Source organism: Siphateles boraxobius, unplaced genomic scaffold (assembly GCF_051911475.1).
Source record: "Siphateles boraxobius isolate OS27281-9 unplaced genomic scaffold, OSU_SipBor_1 12, whole genome shotgun sequence".
NCBI lineage: Eukaryota > Metazoa > Chordata > Actinopteri > Cypriniformes > Leuciscidae > Siphateles > Siphateles boraxobius.
The window spans coordinates 15,979,837-16,000,284 of record NW_027508722.1 but is presented as its reverse complement, the minus strand read 5'-3'; the positions used below and the strand labels follow the sequence as shown (position 1 = coordinate 16,000,284).

The window sequence follows — 20,448 nt, the reverse complement described above, 5'->3', positions numbered from 1 at the left end:
TGTTGCCATGGTCATTTTCTTGCAATGAAGGCATGAACCTTCCACGAACGCAGTCTCAGGATGCTTGTGGCCCAGCCACGTGAAATAGCGATTATGGATGAGTGAATGAGTGGATGCAGGCCTTCATCTTATACCCATATGTGACCCGTCACAGAAACCAGGGACACAAGTCGGCAGCACAACTTTCGAGCAAAATGAGAAAGAAGAGTTTTTTTTCAAAATTGGTGATTTTCAATTTTTTGGAGAATCTGTTAATTGAAATCACGAAGAAGCCTCTCCATGTTTGAGATAGCAGTATTGGTATATTTAAAAGCTTACATTTTGAGGTTGAAATCGGCTTGTTTTCGGAGATTCTAGCATGCAGTAGGGGCGTGGCGTGTCATTGTCTGTGTGTATTTCCATACTGAATAACCCGGCGCTTTTGCCCCCGCCCTCCAAGTCAACCACATGGCTACTTATTATGCTGTGCTCTGGCCAGCTCTCTCTGATATCAAAATTCAATGAAGATGGATGCCGCAAAGATTGTCGCAGACGAGATGAACCGTCTGGCAGTTACACCGAAAATGTTTTCGCCGCACTTCGTGGGCTCGGGAAACTGAACCGGAGGTATGGGCGCAGCGCGCTCGCCCTCAGTGCTTCAATACGGCGGCTCGGCTCGCTGACAGCGGTGGCTGGCTGTTTCATATGTGACGGAGAATCGAAATAGAGGATGCAGTTAAGACCTTTGCTGCTGCGATGAAGGCCTGCCGTGCGTGTTTCTGAAATGTAAGTTAAGCTTCATTTGCTCTTTAGTCGTTATTTAAGATGCTGAACCTGCTGATGATATAATGTGCTTGCGGACATTTCATTTGTGTGTGTATACGCACATAAGAAAGTGGTGTAAAGAGATTTGCAACAGTAATTTGAGGAGGTGAAATGTGATTATTTGGAAAATTGCAGAAATAACTGCTTAAAGAAAAATGCCAGCAGGCATTTGCCTCCTACATAAACTTTAATATTGTTGACATTTTGGGCACACGAGCGTTGCGTACTATTTGCGCTATATGTAGGCCTATGGCTTATTGGTCTTTGTTTGTTGTTGTTGGTTTTGCGTTATATGTATATGGCATATTGGTCTTTGTGTGTTGTTGCTGGTTTTGCGTTATACTGTATGTATATGGCATATTGGCCTTTGTGTGTTGTTGCTGGTTTTGCGTTATATGCAGGCTATATGGCATATTGGTCTTTGTGTGTTGTTGCTGGTTTTGCGTTATATGTATATGGCATATTGGTCTTTATGTGTTGTTGCTGGTTTCGCGTTATATGCAGGCTATATGGCATTATTGGTCTTTGTGTGTTGTTGCTGGTACGTTGCAAATAGAGGGGCAGCACAATTGTTTTTCGCCTAGTGCGGCAGAAGTGCACTCATTCGAAGTGTAAAAAAAGCTGTAAAGCACATGGAGGAGCTTTACAGGGGGTATGGCTTATCTAAATGAGATGTAAATGAGCCCTATTGTCACCCCCAGCAGCAGAGACAGGTGAGAACTGCACAATCTTTAGCTCGTTTTCTCCTCTTTGAGCTTTTTTAAGTGCCTACTTTAAAATGGCCACAACTTCTCCAAATATTATCAGATTTCCACATGTTACACATCGTTGGAAAGCTTGGATATTACACTCTCAGAATCTATGAATAACTCCAAATGCCCCAGAACCGACTTGTGTCCCTAGTTTCCGTGACTGGTCACATATGTCCGGGGGAGTGGCTAGGCATGCAACTTCCACTCACTAATTTCATTGGCCGTTTTTGTGAAACACAGAGGTAATTGGGGCTCCCCAGTAATGCCGGGTGCACACACTGCGATTTATTATCATGCTTTATGATTGTTGTTTGTCAGACTGTATGAACATGATCCTCGCTTTAAGCCATGTCACACTGTAAGATCTTAGTTGTCATTGATGTCAGACGCATTAAAGACGGACGCGTGCAAGAAAACTCGTCCGGAGTTTTACATCATCAATCAATGACACATTTGGTGATGTGAGCAGCATTACACGTGGGATTGAAATGATGGCTACAAACAAATCTCGAACATTTATTTTGGTCATGGCTTGTCATAAAAAACGAAAACAAGGTTTATGGTCATAGTAGGAGAAGTCACACTGCAGGACTGTGAGTCAAAGCTTCTGACACTGCCAGAATTTCGTTGGAGGTCAAGTTCGATCGCAACGGTCATTAATCGGCTGTCTGTGAACATGTCAAACTAACGATCAAAGACTTCAGATTTTAGCCTAGGATCAGAAGATTCTTTCAGGATTTGCAAAACTTTTAGGATTTGCAAAATTTGATCATGATTTGACGGCCAAATCATGGTCAAAATCGGACAGCGTGCACCCGACTTTAGACCCCTAATGTTATTATCGACAAAACGTTGAACATGACTGACAGAAAGGGAACTGGACACATTCATCTACCCAATTATGTTTCGAATTGCAGTCTATGTTGAGAGTTATTCACCTTATCTAGAAAAGCAGAAATAAATAAAGAGGTTTTACTTTTATGTATGCATGTATTCATTTATTTATTTATTCATTGTGCAAGAATTTTGTCAACCATTCTAAGTAAACTTTTGGTGTATATCAGCTATGACAACCCTTAACTGGAATCAAAAAGTGAGGAATCCATAAGTACTTTGATTGTAAATGTAACCTATACTGAAATTATACAGATACTAAACTGAATAAAAATTAGCTGTAATTAAAAAAAAAGTACTACATAAGTAAATAAATACTGCAGTCTTTCACAAAAAGTCTCATTCTGATATTGGTAAGGTGGATACTACTGCAGGTTTCATACACATTCTTTTCATACACATTTAATAATAATACAAAATCAAAATAATAATTTATTACAGTTACATGCCAATTTTCTCATCATTTTTGTTACCTAAAACTGCTTTTGTAAATTTAAACTTGGACTCATTTTCTGTCCAGCTTCATTACAATTTTCTTACTGTTGGGATTAGTACAGAAATTACAAGTGTGTTTATTGTACCTTTCTGTGAGGGGTTGTAAATGGGTTGGTCAGTCTGAATAAAGATGTAGCCGATCTGTTTGGAGACCAGGACGCGAGTCTGCCAGTTCCGACCATCAACTTCACATGCCAGGTTGAGATAAGGAGGCTTTCCATTGATAGATTTAATTCTTGAAACTTTATTTGCAAATATCTTGAAGAGGAAACACACAGAAATGAGCCTAATACACAGCAACGTTTTAAAATGGCATGCTTATGTTCGAGTACTTTTTAATCAACAATAAATTTGAAAATGATAACTGAACAGCCAGATATCCAATTATTCTACATATTTATTAATTGAAACATAACTAAATTCTACGAAAAACGTTTGCAATCGGAAAAAATCTGAAATTACAAGAAAATTTAGGTCTATCTATTCATTTAAATTTTAATTTCTTAACCTCGAGCTTAAATTCCTCAAACTGTCCTTTTTTGTTGATTGTTTTGGTCTCCTGTGCAGACATTGTAGTAAGCATGTCTGTTTCTAACCTACAGGACACAGGTTTTCCAAGCAATTCCTCCCCCACCTGAACCCTTATGGGTTCTTTCACACCAACATGAAAGACACTCGGAGCAATGATTAGGAATCTGAAAAACACAAACCAAGACAATTTTTAAAATCTAAATTAAATTTAGTTAAATTATTTATAAAAATTACAACAGCATTTACAAGTCATTTCTCTTATGTAATGTGATAATTTTAGAGTAAAAACAAAGTAGGCTAATCAATGAGAAAACATGTAAAGAATGACTTCTTTAAGTTTTCATTTTATAACGAGTCCAGAGATCCAAGTGCAAGTAAAAGACAGCTTTATTAGAGGCAAACGGGGAACAACGCTCAAAACGCCACAGGTTGCAGGCGGGCGACCTGAATTCCGTAATGCCTGGAAGCAAGACGAGGAAGGCAAAACCGCATAGAGACTCCAACAGGAACTGGGTGAGAGAACAGACAAGAGTGACGAACCGACAACACACAGTGCAAACGCCAGCTAGATAAGGACAGCTTACAAGCCACAGCTGAGCCTCTAATTAGAGTGATCAGCTGTAGTTACCAGGCAACGCACACGCACTGAACACACCCACATCCTCATACACACTAGACATAAACTACAGGAAAGAACATACAGATTTATGAATAGTGACAGTACCCCCTCCCCTAAGAGTGCCTCCTGGCACTCCCAGGAGAGCTTATCGGACGATTTTAATCATCGATAAGGGAATGATCCAATCTGTCTCTCGCAGGCACCCAACTCCTCTCCTCAGGACCGTAACCTTCCCAGTCCACCAAGTACTGCAATCCTCGTCCCCTCCGCCTAGAGTCCAGAATACGTTTTACCAAATATGCTGGTTCCCCATCTACGAGACGCGGCGGGGGAGGAACCGGGACAGGCGGATTAATAGCTGAACGTTAAAAACAGGCTTTAATTTGGATACATGAAATACTGGATGAATTCTCCTGTATGCAGGAGGAAGTTTGATGCGGACTGCCACCGGACTAAGAATCTTGGTGACAGTAAACGGGCCAATAAATTTGGGCGCAAGCTTATCACTGACGGATCGGAGAGGAATATTCTTGAATGAAAGCCACACTTTTTGACCAACGACGTAGACGGGAGACTTCGACCGGTGGCGATCGGCCTGAGCCTTACTGTGCGCCCCCACCACTTGTCTAGCCTTGCTCCAGGTGCGACGGAACCTCTGGACAAAAGCGTGAGCAGAGGGGACCGCAACTTCAGATTCCATACTGGGAAACACAGGTGGCTAGTAACCTAAACTGCACTCAAACGGAGACAGGCCCGTAGCTGAAACTGGTAACGAGTTATGTGCGTACTCAACCCATGAGAGTTGCTGGCTCCAAGAGGAAGGATTCTGATGAACCAAACATCACAACATTCGTTCTAAATCTTGGTTGGCCCTCTCCGTCTGTCAATTACTCCGGGGATGGAACCCAGAAGACAGACTCACAGTCGCCCCCAACAAACGACAAAATTCTATCCAAAATTTGGAAACAAACTGAGGCCCCTGTCAGAGACCACATCCATCGGGAGGCCATTTATGCAAAAAATGTGGTCAATGACAGCAACCGCTGTCTCTCTGGCAGATGGTAATTTGGGCAGAGGGATAAAATGAGTTGTCTTCGAGAACCAGTCCACCACAGTCAAAATCACTGTGTTACCCTGTGAGGAAGGGAGACCCGAAACAAAATCTAGCGAAATACGGGACCAGGGTCTCGAAGGAACTGAGAGTGGTTGAAGGAGTCCAGCAAAGGGGTCGATTGGAAGACTTAGCAACAGCACAGACTGAGCAAGTCAAAACAAAAAGACGAACGTCGCGAGCCATATATGGCCACCAGAACCGTTGTTTAACGAGAAACGAGAAACGCTTAACCCCCGGATGTCAAGCTACCTTGGAACAATGACCCCGTCTGATAACTTCCTGTTTAACAGTTTAACCTTTTGGCGGACTTGTTGAACATGTTCCTGGAGAGAATGAGAAAATATCAGTATGTCATTAAGGTGAACATAAATGAAATATTCAAAATGCCTCCTGGGGGTATTGAAAGCGATTTTCCATTCATTCCCCTCTCTTATGCGAACCAAATGATAAGCGTTGCGGAGATCAAATTTTGTGAAAACTGAGGCCCCCTGCAGACGCTCAAAGGCTGATGACAGCAGTGGTAAAGGATAGGTATTCTTCACCGTGATGTCATTCAGCCCCAAATAGACGATCCAGGGACGAAGAGAGCCATCTTTCTTTTTCACAAAAAGAACCATGCACCTGCCGGAGAAGAAGAGGGGCAGATGATCTTCGCTGCTAAAGAATCAGAAATATATTTCTCCATGACCTCCCTTTCCGGAGAGGAAAGCGAATATAACTTGCCCTTAGGCGGAGACGTACCTAGAAATTAGTCTATAGCACAGTCATAGGGACGATGCGGAGGTAGAGAAGCAGCTTGAGACTTACTGAACACTCCCTTCAGGTCCACGTTAGACAAATCCGTGTGTTCATCCTGAAAGACAGAACAAGACAAAGAGGAACACGCAGACAACAAACAAGCAGTATGATAAAATTCACTCCAAGCGAGAACAGAATTCATACGCCAGTTAATATGGGGGTTATGGAGCACCAACCAGGGGTGTCCCAGAACCACAGGAACAGAAGGAGTGTCAATCAAGAGAAATTCAATGTCCTCTGAGTGATTACCAGAGGTGATGAGTCTTAAGGAGGCCGTGGAATGGGTGACGGAGGGTAATAGTTGACCATTTAGCGCAACTATAGAGACGGGTTGAGAGAGCGTTACCACAGGTATCATGAGTTTGTGAGCCAGATTAATGTCGAAAAAATTTCCCTCGGCCCCTGAGTCCACGAGCTTCACAGTCAAAACTCTGTGGAAACAACTTTAAACTGACAGAAAGATGAGTAGCTGAAAAAGAGGATTTAGTCAGTGTAGTTCCACTCGTCAGTAACCTCTTACCTACTGGTGGGTGCTGGCTTTTACTGGACAGTGCAGAGGGATGTGACTAGCGGCTCCACAATACAAACATAGTCCCCTTTCTCTCCTTCTCTGCTTCTCTTGCTGTGATCGACGGTATCTGCCCATCTGCATGGGCTCAGGACCTGGAAAAGACACCATAGCTTCACCTGGAGAAAAAGCTACATTAGTCTGTGCGCTGATAGGCCACTCTCGCTGTGTCCGTGGTCCCCGTCGTCGTAATCTAGTATCCACTTGAATGGCCAAGTCTATGAGTTTATCCACCCCCGTTGGTATGTCCAAGGTGTAAATCTCATCCTTGACGGAATCAGAAAGTCAATATAAAAACATGTCCCATTTAGCCTCTAAATTCCAGCCACACCCCGCAGCCAATGTGCGGAATTCAACAGAGTAGTCCGTTACTGGACAATCTCCTTGATGCAACTCCGCGAGCAGTCGCGCAGCGGCACGATCAAAGACCTTTCTGATCTCATGAGAAAATGTTTCCAAAGAAACACAGCAAGGTAGTCCCTGTTCCCAAACAGTAGTTTCCCAAGTGGCCCCTCAACCCGACAATAGAGTTATAACAAAAGCCACTTTAGACTCCTCAGTGGGAAAAGATGAAGGTTGCAGAGAGAGATGTACAGGGAACATTTAGTCAAAAATGAACTACATAAATGGGGCTCAGCGGAATAGAACGCTGGAGGCAGAAGACTCCACGAGTAGCATGAGTGGTCTGAGCGACAGAAACAGGTGGGGTAGTGGTCTCTCGATGTTGCACAGAAGTCGACTCAGTCCTTAGTTGTTGCAGCTGGGTAGTTATTTACGAAACTTGGGTCATCAACGCCTGGACAGCGCGACCCGTGGCCATCTTCTGTTCCTCCTGCTGTTGCATGCGAGTATCGCTCTTCGACAGAATTTCCCTCAATTCGGCCATACATGCTGGATCCATCGTGGTCGGTTCGTTCTGTCACAATAATGAGTCCCAAGATCCAAGTTCAAGTAAAAGACAGCTTTATTAGAGGCAAACGGCGAACAACACTCAAAACGCTACAGGTTGCAGGCGGGCGACCTGAATTCCGTAATGCCTGGAAGCAAGACGAGGAAGGCAAAACCGCATGGAGACTCCAACAGGAACTGGGTGAGAGAACAGACAAGAGTGACTGTGGCGAGGGAGGCGTGGTTCAGTGAAGTCTGCAGTGAGAGAGCGCGGAGGGAGCAGAGCGGTAAGTAAGTAGGTCAAGTGCAAAATGACGAACACCTGTGTCTGATTGCAGTGATTGGTGTGGGGAGTCCGGATATAAGCTGGCTGGTACGAGAGAATGGGAGAGAGAGAAGGACTGGGGACTCGTACGGACACCTGTGACAAGAGAGCTGCAGTCTATCAAATGGACTGAGTGCTTTTATAGCTGAAAGAGTTTGGAAAGAGTGTTTGTGAACGCTGCTGTAGTACTTACTACGTTGAAGGCGCATGTGGCGCAACTGTTGTTTTGTTTGTTCTGAGAAATAAATAAAGCCGTATGAGACCCAGTCACGCCGACCCTTGTCCTCTTCCATCCACACCTACACTGAACCGAACTACACTGGTGCCGAAACCCGGAATGGAAGAGAAAGTCGCTGCCATACAGTCCCCGTTCGGTGTGCCGTTTGCGGATATCATCCACGCGCTCGCGGGATTACATCAAGAGCAACATCAAGCCCTGCTGGCCGTGAAGGAGGAGTAAGAGTGCCGCTTCAAGGTGCTCCTCAGAGCCCAGCAGGAGGACCGCTAGCTGTTCCGGAGCTGGTTGGACAGGGAGGTTCGGGCCACACCATCATCGCCAGTCGCGGCCTCGGCCCCGCCCATGCCTCTCAACAAGATGGGTCCATCTGACGACCCAGAGGCTTTCTTGGACCTATTTGAGAGGTCGGCCGAGACCTGGGGCGGTCACTATTCAATTTCGGGGCCAAAAGCATAGTGTGGAGGTGGCTGTTAGCACGCACCTCCGGCATCCGCTGATTTTGGGGACAAATTGGCCGGGGTTTAAAGCACTATTGGGACATTTGTGTGCGGGTGCCTCTGGGACAAAAAGGAAGCGGGGGAAGGGGGTGGTCGCTCAGGTGGGTGAGGCTGTACCAGGACCTCTCGAGCCTCTGCCAGAGGAACGGAGCGCTGTTAAAAGAAGGGATCTCTCAGAGCGTGATGATTTTCCTCTGGAACAGTCCCGGGATGAGACGCTCAAAAATGCGTTTGACCAGGTCTGCACGATCGATGGGCAGCCTCTTCACCCAGACCGACCACTCTCATATCCTTATTTCGCAATTATAAAAGATATCGGGTGACCCAGGACACCCAGTCAAAGCAAGATACAACACAGTTATTAATTCCGAAAAGCCGCCAGGAAAAGTAATTCCAGGCGGCTCACTGTAATCCGATGGCTGGGCATTTAGGGCCGACAGCTACACTAAATCGTCTAATGACCCGTTTTTTTTGGCCGGGCATTCATGAGAACGTGCGCAAGTGGTGCGCGTCTTGTCGCGAATGTCAGCTGGTGACCCCACAGGCCAACCCAAAAGCACCTTTGTGCCCTCTTCCTTTAATGGAGGTCCCCTTCGAGAGAATTAGTATGGACCTCATCGGGCCATTAGAGCAATCCGCACTGGGCCATAGCTTTGCATTAGTCTTAGTGGATTATGCAACGCTATACCCAGAAGCAGTGCCGCTCTGCAATATTTTCCGCTAAAAGTGTGGCGAGCGCACTGTTTCAGTTAATCTCCCGGGTGGTAATCCCAAAAGAGATTCTCACCGACCAAGGCATGTGTTCATGTCACAAACCATTCGCGAACTCTACGAATTGTTGGGCATTAAATCGATTCGCACCAGCGTCTATCACCCACAAACAGACGGCCTGGTGGAACGATTTTATCGCACGCTGAAATCCATGATTCGAAAGTTTGTGCGGGAAGATGCCAAAAATTGGGATAAGTGGCTAGAACCCCTCTTGTCCGCTGTACGCGAGGTCCCCCAAGCCTCCACGGGGTTTTCCCCGTTCAAGCTTCTCTATGGGCGTCAGCCCCGCGGAGTACTGGACATGCTTAGAGAAACTTGGGAGGACGGACCTTCGAATAGTAAGAATGAAATTCAATATGTCATGGACCTGAGAACAAAACTCCACACCTTGGGGCGGCTTTCTATGGAGGATTTGTTACAGGCCCAGGACAAACAGAGTCGGCTGTACAACAGGGGGGCTAGACTAAGTGAATTTGCACCGGGAGATAAAGTACTTGTATTGCTCCCCACGTCCAGTTCTAAATTACTCGTGAAGTGGCAAGGACCCTTTGAGGTCACACGGCGAGTTGGGGATCTCGACTATGAGGTCATCTGAACAGATAAGTGGAATTGATTCAAAAAGTGGAATGAGGCAGAATCAGTGATGTTGGCGACGATGGTGAGTGGGGAGGAGGATCTCGGTCACAATCTCTCGCTCTGGCATTTGGAGGGGACCACCTCTCGCCTTCCCAAATCACTGATATACGCAATTTACAAGCAGAATTTGCTGATGTGTTCTCGCCCCTGCCTGGTCGGACGAACCACATTCAGCACCACGTTGAGACCGAGCCGGGCGTAGTAGTGCGTAGCCGGCCATATCGCTTACCTGAACATAAAAAGAATATAGTTCAGAATGAATTAGAGGCTATGCTGGACATGGGGATAATAGAAGAATCCAACAGTGACTGGGCAAGCCCGATAGTTTTAGTGCCTAAAACCGACGGCTCTGTGTGGATTATCGCAGGGTGAATGCTGCGTCGAAATTCGACGTGTATCCAATGCCTCGGGTTGACGAATTACTTGATCGGCTTGGTACCGTTCGATTTTATTCGACACTGGATTTGACAAAAGGATATTGGCAGATCCCCTTAACTCCAATATTCAAAGAAAAAAACGCTTTCACAACGCCGTTCGCATTACACCAATTTGTTACTCCTCCTTTCGGCTTGTTCGGGGCTCCAGCGACCTTGCAGCACCTGATGGACAGAATTCTCCGGCCGCATACTGCATATGCCGCTGCTTACTTGGATGATATCATCTATAGTAACGACTGGCAGTGGCATATGCAGCATTTGCGAGCTGTGCTCAGGACTCTGCGGGAAGTGGGGCTCACGGCCAACCCAAAGAAATGTGCCCCCCACTATTATCTCTTGGGACGGGAGTTCACCCTCTGTTCGGGGGGGAACTGGGTGAGAGAACAGACAAGAGTGACTGTGGCGAGGGGGGCGTGGTTCAGCGAAGTCTGCAGTGAGAGAGCGAGGAGGGAGCCGAGCGGTAATTAAGTAGGTCAAGTGCAAAATGACGAACACCCGTGTCTGATTGCAGTGATTGGCGTGGGGAGACGGGATATAAGCTGGCTGGTAAGAGAGAATGGGAGAGACAGAAGGATTGGGGACTCGTACAGACACCTGAGACAAGAGAGCTGGAGTCTATCAAATGGACTGAGTACTTTTATAGCGGAAAGAGTTTGGAAAGAGTGTTCGTGAATTTTGCTGTAGTACTTACTACGATGAAGGCGCATGTGGCGCAACTGTTGTTTTGTGTGTTCTGAGAATAAATAAAGCCGTACGAGACCCAGTCACGCTGACCCTTGTCCGCTTCCATCCACACTTACACTGAACCGAACTACAGTGACGAACCGACAACACACATTGCACACGCCAGCTAGATAAGGACAGCTTACAAGCCACAACTGAGCCTCTAATTAGAGTGATCAGCTGTAGTTATTAGGCAACACAAACGCACTGAACACACCCACATCCCCATACACACCAGACATAAACTCCAGGAAAGAACACACAGATTTATGAATCATGACAATAAGTGGATCTCGACCTGAATGAGAATTTGCAGTAGATTGTGAAGGACTACACGTCCTTGTAGTGTTAAAAATGTATTAAATGTTTAATTGAGGTTCCAATACAATAGTATATAAACTGAGACAGTTTCGTATACTGAATTCAGCATTTAAGGTTATGATGATGATGATATTTGCTGTGAAACAGTTTTCCAGCAAGAGAGTCCGGCAAATCCTGTTTTTCTGTATCTGGCTGATTGGCTCTCTATCCAGCCTGATATTCCTGTTTCTCTCTATTGTAAGCAGATTACTGAAACTTTGGTAGTTTCACTGTTTGAATAGTTATGCTGATTGGATTGGATTTGGTAACACTCTCAGTATAGGGCAGGTTTCTTAAACCGGTATACATCATTTACATGCTTTGTTCATCAAAATGTTAAGCCCTGCCCCTAAAATGTTTATAAATTGCAAGGGAACGTTTCCCTTAGTTAGACTTGGGAAGACTCCAGCGATGCCACAGCAATAAAGAACTCTGCTTAAAAGATACCCCCAAGTCTCCTGGTCTTCGCTTCTGAGTTTTCTACACTTTAGAAGAAAGAAGCTGGTGGTTAGTGATCCTCCTGGTGGTCTGAGTGCAGATGTCCCCGGAGTGCTGGGGATGAAAATACTCAGCCGGTGTTACCAGCAGCTCTTCGGCCAACATGGCACCGCACTTTTTGATCTTCATATGGTTATGCAACTTCCAGGTGTATCAAGGGCTTTTAAATATTGTCAACATTTGAGCGTAAAGGACCACTCCAAACAGGTAGTGCAACGCATCCCAGGAGGCACCATTAAGTGGGTTGCCACAACCTGTTCAGCCCAATATGAGGGCAGAACTGTGTTGTTTGAGCCCCCTGAGTCGGGCCTTCCCGCGGGACTTTTGGCCTCACCGGCCTTGGTACAGGTCGATCGAGGCACCGTATATGTGCCCATGGTAAACGTTGGCACAGCGGATGTGGTGCTTCGTCCTACCACGGTGGTGGGAAGTGTGAAAGAATTCTATTTAGTTAGCCTGCCACAAGGGGTTGTCGAAGTTAAGGCAACAGTTGCCACAGTACAGTCCCATAGTGCAGGGGGTGAGTCTCTTGATTTATCCGTTCTGCCTGCTGTAGAGCAGGATCAGGTTAGGGCTTCTTTACGGAAGTATGAAGCAGTGTTTTCATGTCATGAGGGAGATTTGGGTTGTACTCGTCTAATTTCCTATGATATTCTGGTGCTGGATGACGTCCCTGTGCGCCAGCGATATAGGTGTATTCCCCCTGAATATGAGGTAGTAAAAACTCATATTAACCAATTATTGGAGGCTGGCATAGTTCATGAGAGCAGTAGTCCGTTTGCATCGCCTATCGTGTTGGTAAAGGTCACCTGAAAGCCAAAACTAGGAAGGATGCCTTTCCCCTTCCCCGCATTGAGGAGTCATTAGATTCGCTGTCGGGGACCCGCTGGTTTTCCACGTTGGATTTAGCCAGCGGGTACCTACAGGTTCCGGTGTCAGAGCATGAAAGGCCAAAAACTGCATTCTTTACGCCCTTCGGGCTATTTGAATTCAATAGTATGCCGTTCGGCCTCTGTAATGCGCCAAGCACGTTCCAGAGGTTGATGGAGCGCTTATTCGGTGACCAGCAATGTCAGTCACTGCTGTTATATCTTGATGACATTTTTGTGTTTTCTGCTTCGGTAGCCCAACATTTAGAGAGGTTGGAAATGGTCTTGGGCCGTTTGGAGAGAGAAGGGCTCAAGGCAAAATTGCAGAAATGCGGCTTTTTCAAATAGGACGTAAGATGTTTGGGTCATATCGACAAATGGAGTGGCGACCGATCCGGGCAAAATTGAGGCCATGGCACAGTGGCGTCGCTCAACCACTGTCTCTGAATTGAGGACATTCTTGGGGTTTGCGAGCTATTACAGGCGCTTCGTTGAGGGATTTCCTAAGTTAGTGGCTCCTCTACATAGACTAGTAGCTGAAGTTGCTGGAGGTAAGTCAGGGAAAAGGAAGGGGCAGAATTTAGCTCAGGTGTGGATGCAACAGTGTCAGGAGGCATTTGAGGCATTGAAGAGTAAATTAATCTCTGCACCTGTACTTGCTTATGCAGATTTTTCCCGAACCTTCATTTTGGAGGTAGATGCTAGTTATGGAGGCTTAGGCGCTGTACTCTCCCAAGAATGTGATGGGAAAGTGCGACCCATAGCATATGCCAGCCGAAGCTTGAGGCCCACTGAGCGTAACATGAACAATTACAGTTCCATGAAATTGTAGTTTCTGGCGCTCAAGTGGGCCATGGTGGAGAAATTCAGAGAGTATCTGTTGGGACATAAGTGCCTTGTGTTTACCGATAATAACCCCCTGAGTCACTTGACCACGGAAAAGCTTGGAGCCACTGAACAGTGCTGGGCTGCTGAGCTGGCTGCCTTTGATTTTGAGGTGAGGTATAGGTCCGGGAGGAGTAATGGCAATGCAGACGCTCTGTCCCGACAGAACCCTATCGATCTGGATGATATTGAGGGTTTGCCCGCTGGTATCTCGGTGCCTGAGTTACTACAGCAAGCGGTGAGGGCAGGTGGTGTAGTGCAGGCCACGGCAAATGAGATCAGTGCCCTACCTAGTTACTCTGTCTCTGACTTGCGTATTATGCAGGAGGATGATTCCATCATTGGTCCGGTGTTGCAGTTCTGGGAACGGGGTAAGAGTCCGATGCCCGAAGAGCGGCGCCAGCTAGCTAAGCCAGTTCTTACCCTGTTGCAACAGTGGGACCGATTGGTAGAGAAGGAGGGAGTACTGTATCGGCAAATCTTCCGTCCTGATGGGGGAGAAGATTGTTATCAGTTAGTATTGCCTGATTTAATGAAGCAGGAACTTTTAGAGCAGCTGCATCAACAGCATGGTCATCAGGGAGTCGAACGTACTAGTGATTTGATTAGACGTCAGTGTTATTGGCCAAGTATGTTCACAGACATTACTCGTTGGTGTAAGGAGTGCGAATGTTGCCAGCTTGCTAAAGAGAGTCAACCAGAGAGATACTTGCCCGTCCAAACACAATGACCCTTGAAGACCACATCCCAACGAGTCAGGGAGTTTAAGATATGATAACCTCCCTGATAACCTGACAGTGGCAGACCACGCCCATCTTGACCACTTGAAGAAAAAAGAGAGGGTTTTTCCACCTCCAGAGAGCATGAGGGCAACTATGCGATACTCTCAGCTGACAGAAAGCTGGCCAAGAAGGGCAAATGCCTCTGAGTTTCATTCAACACAGGAATAGCTTCTTATAAAGCAGACCCAAAGGCAGGACAGGAGAGGTGGCTGCCTTGAGCCCCAGAAGTTTGCTACATGTGCCAACCGAGACGTGATGGCTGAGCCTGAAATGGGCCATGCATGCACAGAGACTGGAAACTCGAGCAGGGGCCAAGCGGGTCTGCATTGGTAGAGAAATCGAGCTGGACACCCAAGAAAATGGTCTGCTGAGAAAGTGTCAAGATGCTCTTCTAAGCATTCAGTGTGAGACCACGAGTCGGGGGATGGTGGAGAAGGATGTCCCTGTGACAACACTAACTCTCTGTATAGAGCCAGAATGAGCCAGTCGTCTAGGTTACTTAGTACAAGGATGCCCTGGTGCCTCAAAGGGGGCAGAGCTGCATCCATGCACTTGGAGAACATCCGTGGAGCCAAAGCCAGACCAAATGGAAGGACCCGATATTGGGACACCCATCCCCAAAGGCGAACCTGAGGAACCTCCCATGCCGTGAAATGACCCGGATGTGGAAATAGGCGTCCTTCAGGTCGACAGAAACAAACCACTCCTCTGTTCGGATCTGATTAGGAAGAGTTGGAAAATGTGTAGTGTTGGTGTGCCTCCAGGAAGAGGGTTGGGAAACGCACCCCTAAGCCATTATCTACCACGAAAATAGATGATCCTTTAGATTCTATGCCTCTATAGCAGGGGAAGTATCAGCCTCAATAGAACCTTCCTCCCTGCCCACCGTGCTACTTTAGCCCCAAAGGCAGAGCTCTATGAAAAAATGGCCTGTCTGTGACATCCTTTTCTTTTCTGACACAGCTCTCAGGAACCATCTGCCACAGGGAGATGTTGTAGTTTTGTTATTTTTTAATATTCCCCTGTCATCCTTGGCAATACCAATACTCCTGGGGAAAATGCAGCTCAAATTTCATATAGTAGGTTGTGGCACATGACTGGCAAATACTTTAATGCAACAGATTCTTGTAATAAACTTAGCATTACAGAATTAGAAGAAAAGACCAGCTGGAGATACAAAGCTTGACATATACTGATATGTAGTTTTTTTAAGCACTGGACCATTATTGAGTGACAAATAACAAGGAGGAATGTCCCCTAACACACACAAGGGTTAACTAGGCCAGTAGAAGCAAACCCCTAATTAGAACCCATCGTAGTAGTTGGGTTGGGGTAGCAAACTAAATAGCAGGAATACCAATTGCTATGATCATAGTATTTAGTTTCCCCAATCCAAAAAGGGAGCGAACCCTACTTTGAACCCAACTATGTTTAGAAAGGAACATTTTGTTAAGTATACCCAACTCAATGGGAAAATATTAGAAGATAGAGGGAAAAGAAGAGATGTTATTTCCTGTCAGCATTCGGGTCTTTACTGGAGCGCTTCTTATTAATCATTCCCTGAGATATGGCCACTTCCTCGCATCTCGACTCCTCGAGGAAGGGAGAGTGCGAGTGGCCACATTCTCCCTCTGGCCCTGCCTCTGGTCCTCGGACGGTGGCAGGCCAGAACCCCAAGAGGCTCTAGGCAATGATCTGGATCAGCACAGAATGTATTTTCTGAACGCTTAGAAGTTTAGAAACCGCTTCAGGGGGCAGTCCCTGGCCCTTGTCCAGATCTGTTAGCAGATCTGCCTGGCTCGACCAGCCTACCACAAACAACTTCCTGTTTTTCACGCCCCCAAGCCAGATCCTGGCCGTGGCACAGGCCATGATGTCCAGCAATTCCTTGAATGCAGGGGTGGTAGATTGAGAAGACTTCCCTTGCCTTCTTCAACCACATCCGCTTCCTCTTGGCTGGATGGTGTCAGCAATATGCTATCTGCTTGACCGGATGATTCAAGAGACAACACATCCTGATCCAGCTGATTGCTCAAAGCTGAGGCACGAGAAAGAGTCAACCCTTTGTCAAACTCTTCAGTGGACTCGACCTGTGACCCTCATGACTGAAGACACAGTTGCTTGTCCAACAACCATCGAGAATAGGGAAAAATGTCTGACCTTCTCAAATGACCTTTATTACATTAAAGTCAGATGCCATTTAATTGCATTAAAGTAGGCATGGAAATCAGTTGTGATAGTCTTTCCTTCCTTGTTGTGATGTAAATCTGAGTTAAACTTCTTATTGAAAAAGAAAAAAAAATGTAGGACGGGACTTGATTTTGTCCATCAGGAATTGACTGGATCGTTGTGGTTTGCTATTGCCGCAATTTCATGTGAGTGACAGGTTGTCCTGCCCTCATGCCAAAAACCTAATTAGAGAAGAGATGTTATACAGACTCCAAAAATAAGGTGATTGTGCCTTTGCGATCTCTGGCCTGAAACTCTGAGACAGTCTACCTGTAATGATGCAGCAGACACAAGGGGATCCATTTGCAGCTTTTATTGGAGTTGTCAAACAAGCAGGAATCAACAACAGCAAACAGGGCAACGAAGACAAGGCAGAGACAAACCAGTTAACAGGCAATGGTCAGAGTAGGCAGCAAGAAGCAAGGTCCAGTAAGCAATCCAAATCGAGGTAGGCAGAGAACGATCAGAAACGGAGTACACAGTCCAAGGTCAAGGTAATAAACAATCCACAGGGAGAAACGCTCAGAATTGACAGCCAGGAAAGTCAAGACTTCGCACCGGTGTGGTGCATGGAAGTGGTTTATATGTGTGTGTGTGTGTGTGTGTGTGTGTGTGTGTGAATGAGATGCAGGTGTGTGTGTGTAATCAGTGCAGTGCAGGTGTATGGTGTATGGTGTAATCAGTACAGGTCAATGTCCGTGATACCGTCCGTGATAACCCAGGGAGTGTGGGGCTAATCGTGACACTACCTCTCCATTTCAGATTAGCCCCCTCTATTTCAGTCTGCTCTAAACACATACTTATTTTCTCTGGCATTCAAAATTCCTTGACCACTGGTTTGATCATTGCTTTACTTTTATTCATTTAGTTTTATTTCTCTATTCTTCATAGTTTTATTTTTAAAATTTCTTGTAGTTTTATTTTTGTGCAGCAATTTGGTCAACCTTTGTTGTTTTTAAATGTGTTGTTTTTGTTGTTTTATTTATTATAAATAAATATTGTGTTGTGTTGTATTGTATTGTAAGAGGTATTGTATTGTATTGTATTTGCAAAATGTATGCACAATTTGATATATAACAGTGGTTCTCAAAGTGTGGTACGCGTACCACTATTTGTACTCAGGCTCCCTCTAGTGGTACGCAGAGGAATCACTGAATTTCGCACGTACGATCAAACCGGTGTGGTCCCTGGAGTGTACGATCACAACGATGTGAGTGTAACAGTCAGTGCATCACGTAATCAACTGCTAAATTCAAACGTGCTTTCGCGCGTTGGCTGGCACTGAGCCAGAGACGGACGCGCTCAGTGCTGTCATATATCACAACTATTCAGTGTTTTCAACCAAATAATGTTTATTTAAGGTTTCAGAAATTTAAATACACAAGAACTATCGTAACAATACATTTAGAATTTGTAAAATACACACAGAAGTCTATGGAAGCGGCAATAATAATAATTTGCATTAAAATTAGACGACAAGTTTTATTCATATCAGATATACACATTGTGTAAGTAAATTTCAAGTTTACTGTAGTCTTCTTCTACCAGTTCTCCGCCCAATTACTTTCATATATTTCGGGAGAAGTGGATGAATTCACGTGTTGTAAATCCAACAGATCCGATTCTCTGAACAGTGGCACAAACTGCCCAGACAGCAATATAGTGTCGGCGCAGATCCGGTCCACATCCGGTACGTGTTGAATCCACATGTACCAGATGTGGCCCGGATCTGGGCCAACACTATGTTGCTGTCTGGGTGTGGCGCCCATATAGCTCAACTAACGCGATCATTATGAAGGTGTTTAAACAACAAAACACTTCCACTTGCATGTATTTGACAATAGGAATATCAGATATTGCATGCCATAGCTAACACATTTCTGAATATTTTAAATAAAAAAGGAAATAAAAGCAGATAGTCACTCAGCGCTGCTGTGTCACGTGACAAGCAATGCGCGTCACCATGGCAACAATAAAGTGATAAGTTAAGTAAGGGTCGCCTTGAAAAACTCACGGGGGTCAGCCATAATATTTTAAATGTACGTGTAAAAAGGTTAAATAATACACACCCTGTGTTGACTTTTTTTTATTAAGTACAGTACTTTTTTTACTTAATATTTTAAGTCCAGTACAGTTTTTATTTCACTTTTAGGTGCAATACATTTGATTTTTTTTTGTTACCTGTATGTAAGCAGCACAGTGCAGTGTTAATATTCAAACTGTGTTTTTACAATGTTTAAAGTTGCTGACAATAAAAAAATATTCTTATTAGAAATAAAACTGCCTCGTTTTTGAGCTGTGCATAGTTGTAGCTGAATAGTTAGGCGTACTACGCTACTGTATTTTCATATTGGTCATTATGGTGGTACTTGGAGGGCCAAATATTTTCTGAGGTGGTACTTTGGTGTAAAAAGTTTGAAAATCACTGATATATAATATTCTTATTCTTATTCAGCCACTTGTGTAATCAGCTAAAGGAATTATATACCATATTTTTTTCATTATTGTTATTAAAATTATACTACTACTACTAATAATAATAATAATAATAATAATAATAATAATAATGAAAATAATAACAATAACAATAAACATGAGTAATATTTGTATACTGTAATACTTACCTTTTATTGTTATGTCCCTGAACAGCACAACTCATGCACAATAGCAGATAGAGAAGAGGATGCATGTGTACCTCCATGGTGAGTGTGTAAGTCCTTTGTGAGGATACCAAGCAGATTTAGGTCTCTCAGCTCTGCTATGCAAATGTCTCACAAGAGCAATTGAGTGAATATTATTATAGGGATTAACAGGGTTTATCAGTCTCTATCATTGCACAACCAGTGTCTGTGTTCTCAATCGATACACATCCCTCCTGTTATGTGCAAATTTCAGCAATGTTTTTAATCTGTGGTGTCAAATTGACCCTGACTATTTTAACCCCTTAACTGTTAGAAAAGGTTTTGATCAGAAATTATGAAACATGATGATTCAGAAAAGGGGAGGAGCCCGATAAAATAATTCTCTGGTAACGCAACTTGTAAACTCCAATTTCAAAACGGTTTTACAGGATGAATTCTGAGTTCGTAAGCTTTCAAATGATACCTAATTTATGATAACTAGTAAAATATGTGATGCAATAAAAAAGGTGATAAAAAACATATTATATTTTAGAGGATAATATATATTATACTTTTTAGAGGATAATATTATTTAATAATTCTTTATTGACAAATACTAGAATATATGCTTTATTATGAACTTTTAGCATGAAAACGTCCCCGGTTACGACTGTAACCATAGTTCCCTGAGAAAGGGAACGAGATGATGCGTCGATGATGCTTTGGGAACGCTTTCAGCGGGAATGCGTCTGAAGCATCTATGTCAACTAGTCCAATGGAAGGAATGAACGTCACGGGCGGGTGACGTCATGACCAGGAAGAGATAAGAGTGCATCCGGTGCAACCGGCATTAGCTTAGAAAATTGGCGAAGCAAGTCGATCACAGGGATGCAGGAAGTATGGCAGGGCGACGCGTCATCTCGTTCCCTTTCTCAGGGAACTATAGTTACAGTCGTAACCCGCGACGTTCCCTTTCGAGGGAACTCGCGATGCGTCGATGACACTTTGGGAACGAGAATACCCAAATCGCCAAACTTTCAAATGCCTGAGTGTCAGCCTGTTGTCATCACAACACTAAGCACCTGAGACGTTGGGGCAGCGTCCAGGTCCAAGC

General features: G+C 44.8%; 1 protein-coding gene across 1 annotated transcript in view; it reads right to left on the bottom strand.

The window, feature by feature from the left end:
• LOC143718159 (complement C4-like) overlaps positions 1 to 19,433 on the bottom strand; it is a 106,958-nt gene extending 87,525 nt beyond the window's left edge. Inside the window, exons 1-3 of the mRNA XM_077209233.1 lie at positions 19,338 to 19,433; positions 3,454 to 3,640; positions 3,032 to 3,203 (exon numbers count right to left, since the gene is read on the bottom strand). Of these exons, the coding sequence (XP_077065348.1) occupies positions 3,032 to 3,203; positions 3,454 to 3,640; positions 19,338 to 19,414 (436 nt within the window). The 5' untranslated portion in view covers positions 19,415 to 19,433. The remainder of the gene's footprint in view (positions 1 to 3,031; positions 3,204 to 3,453; positions 3,641 to 19,337) is intronic.
• Between the last annotated feature and the right edge of the window lie 1,015 nt (positions 19,434 to 20,448).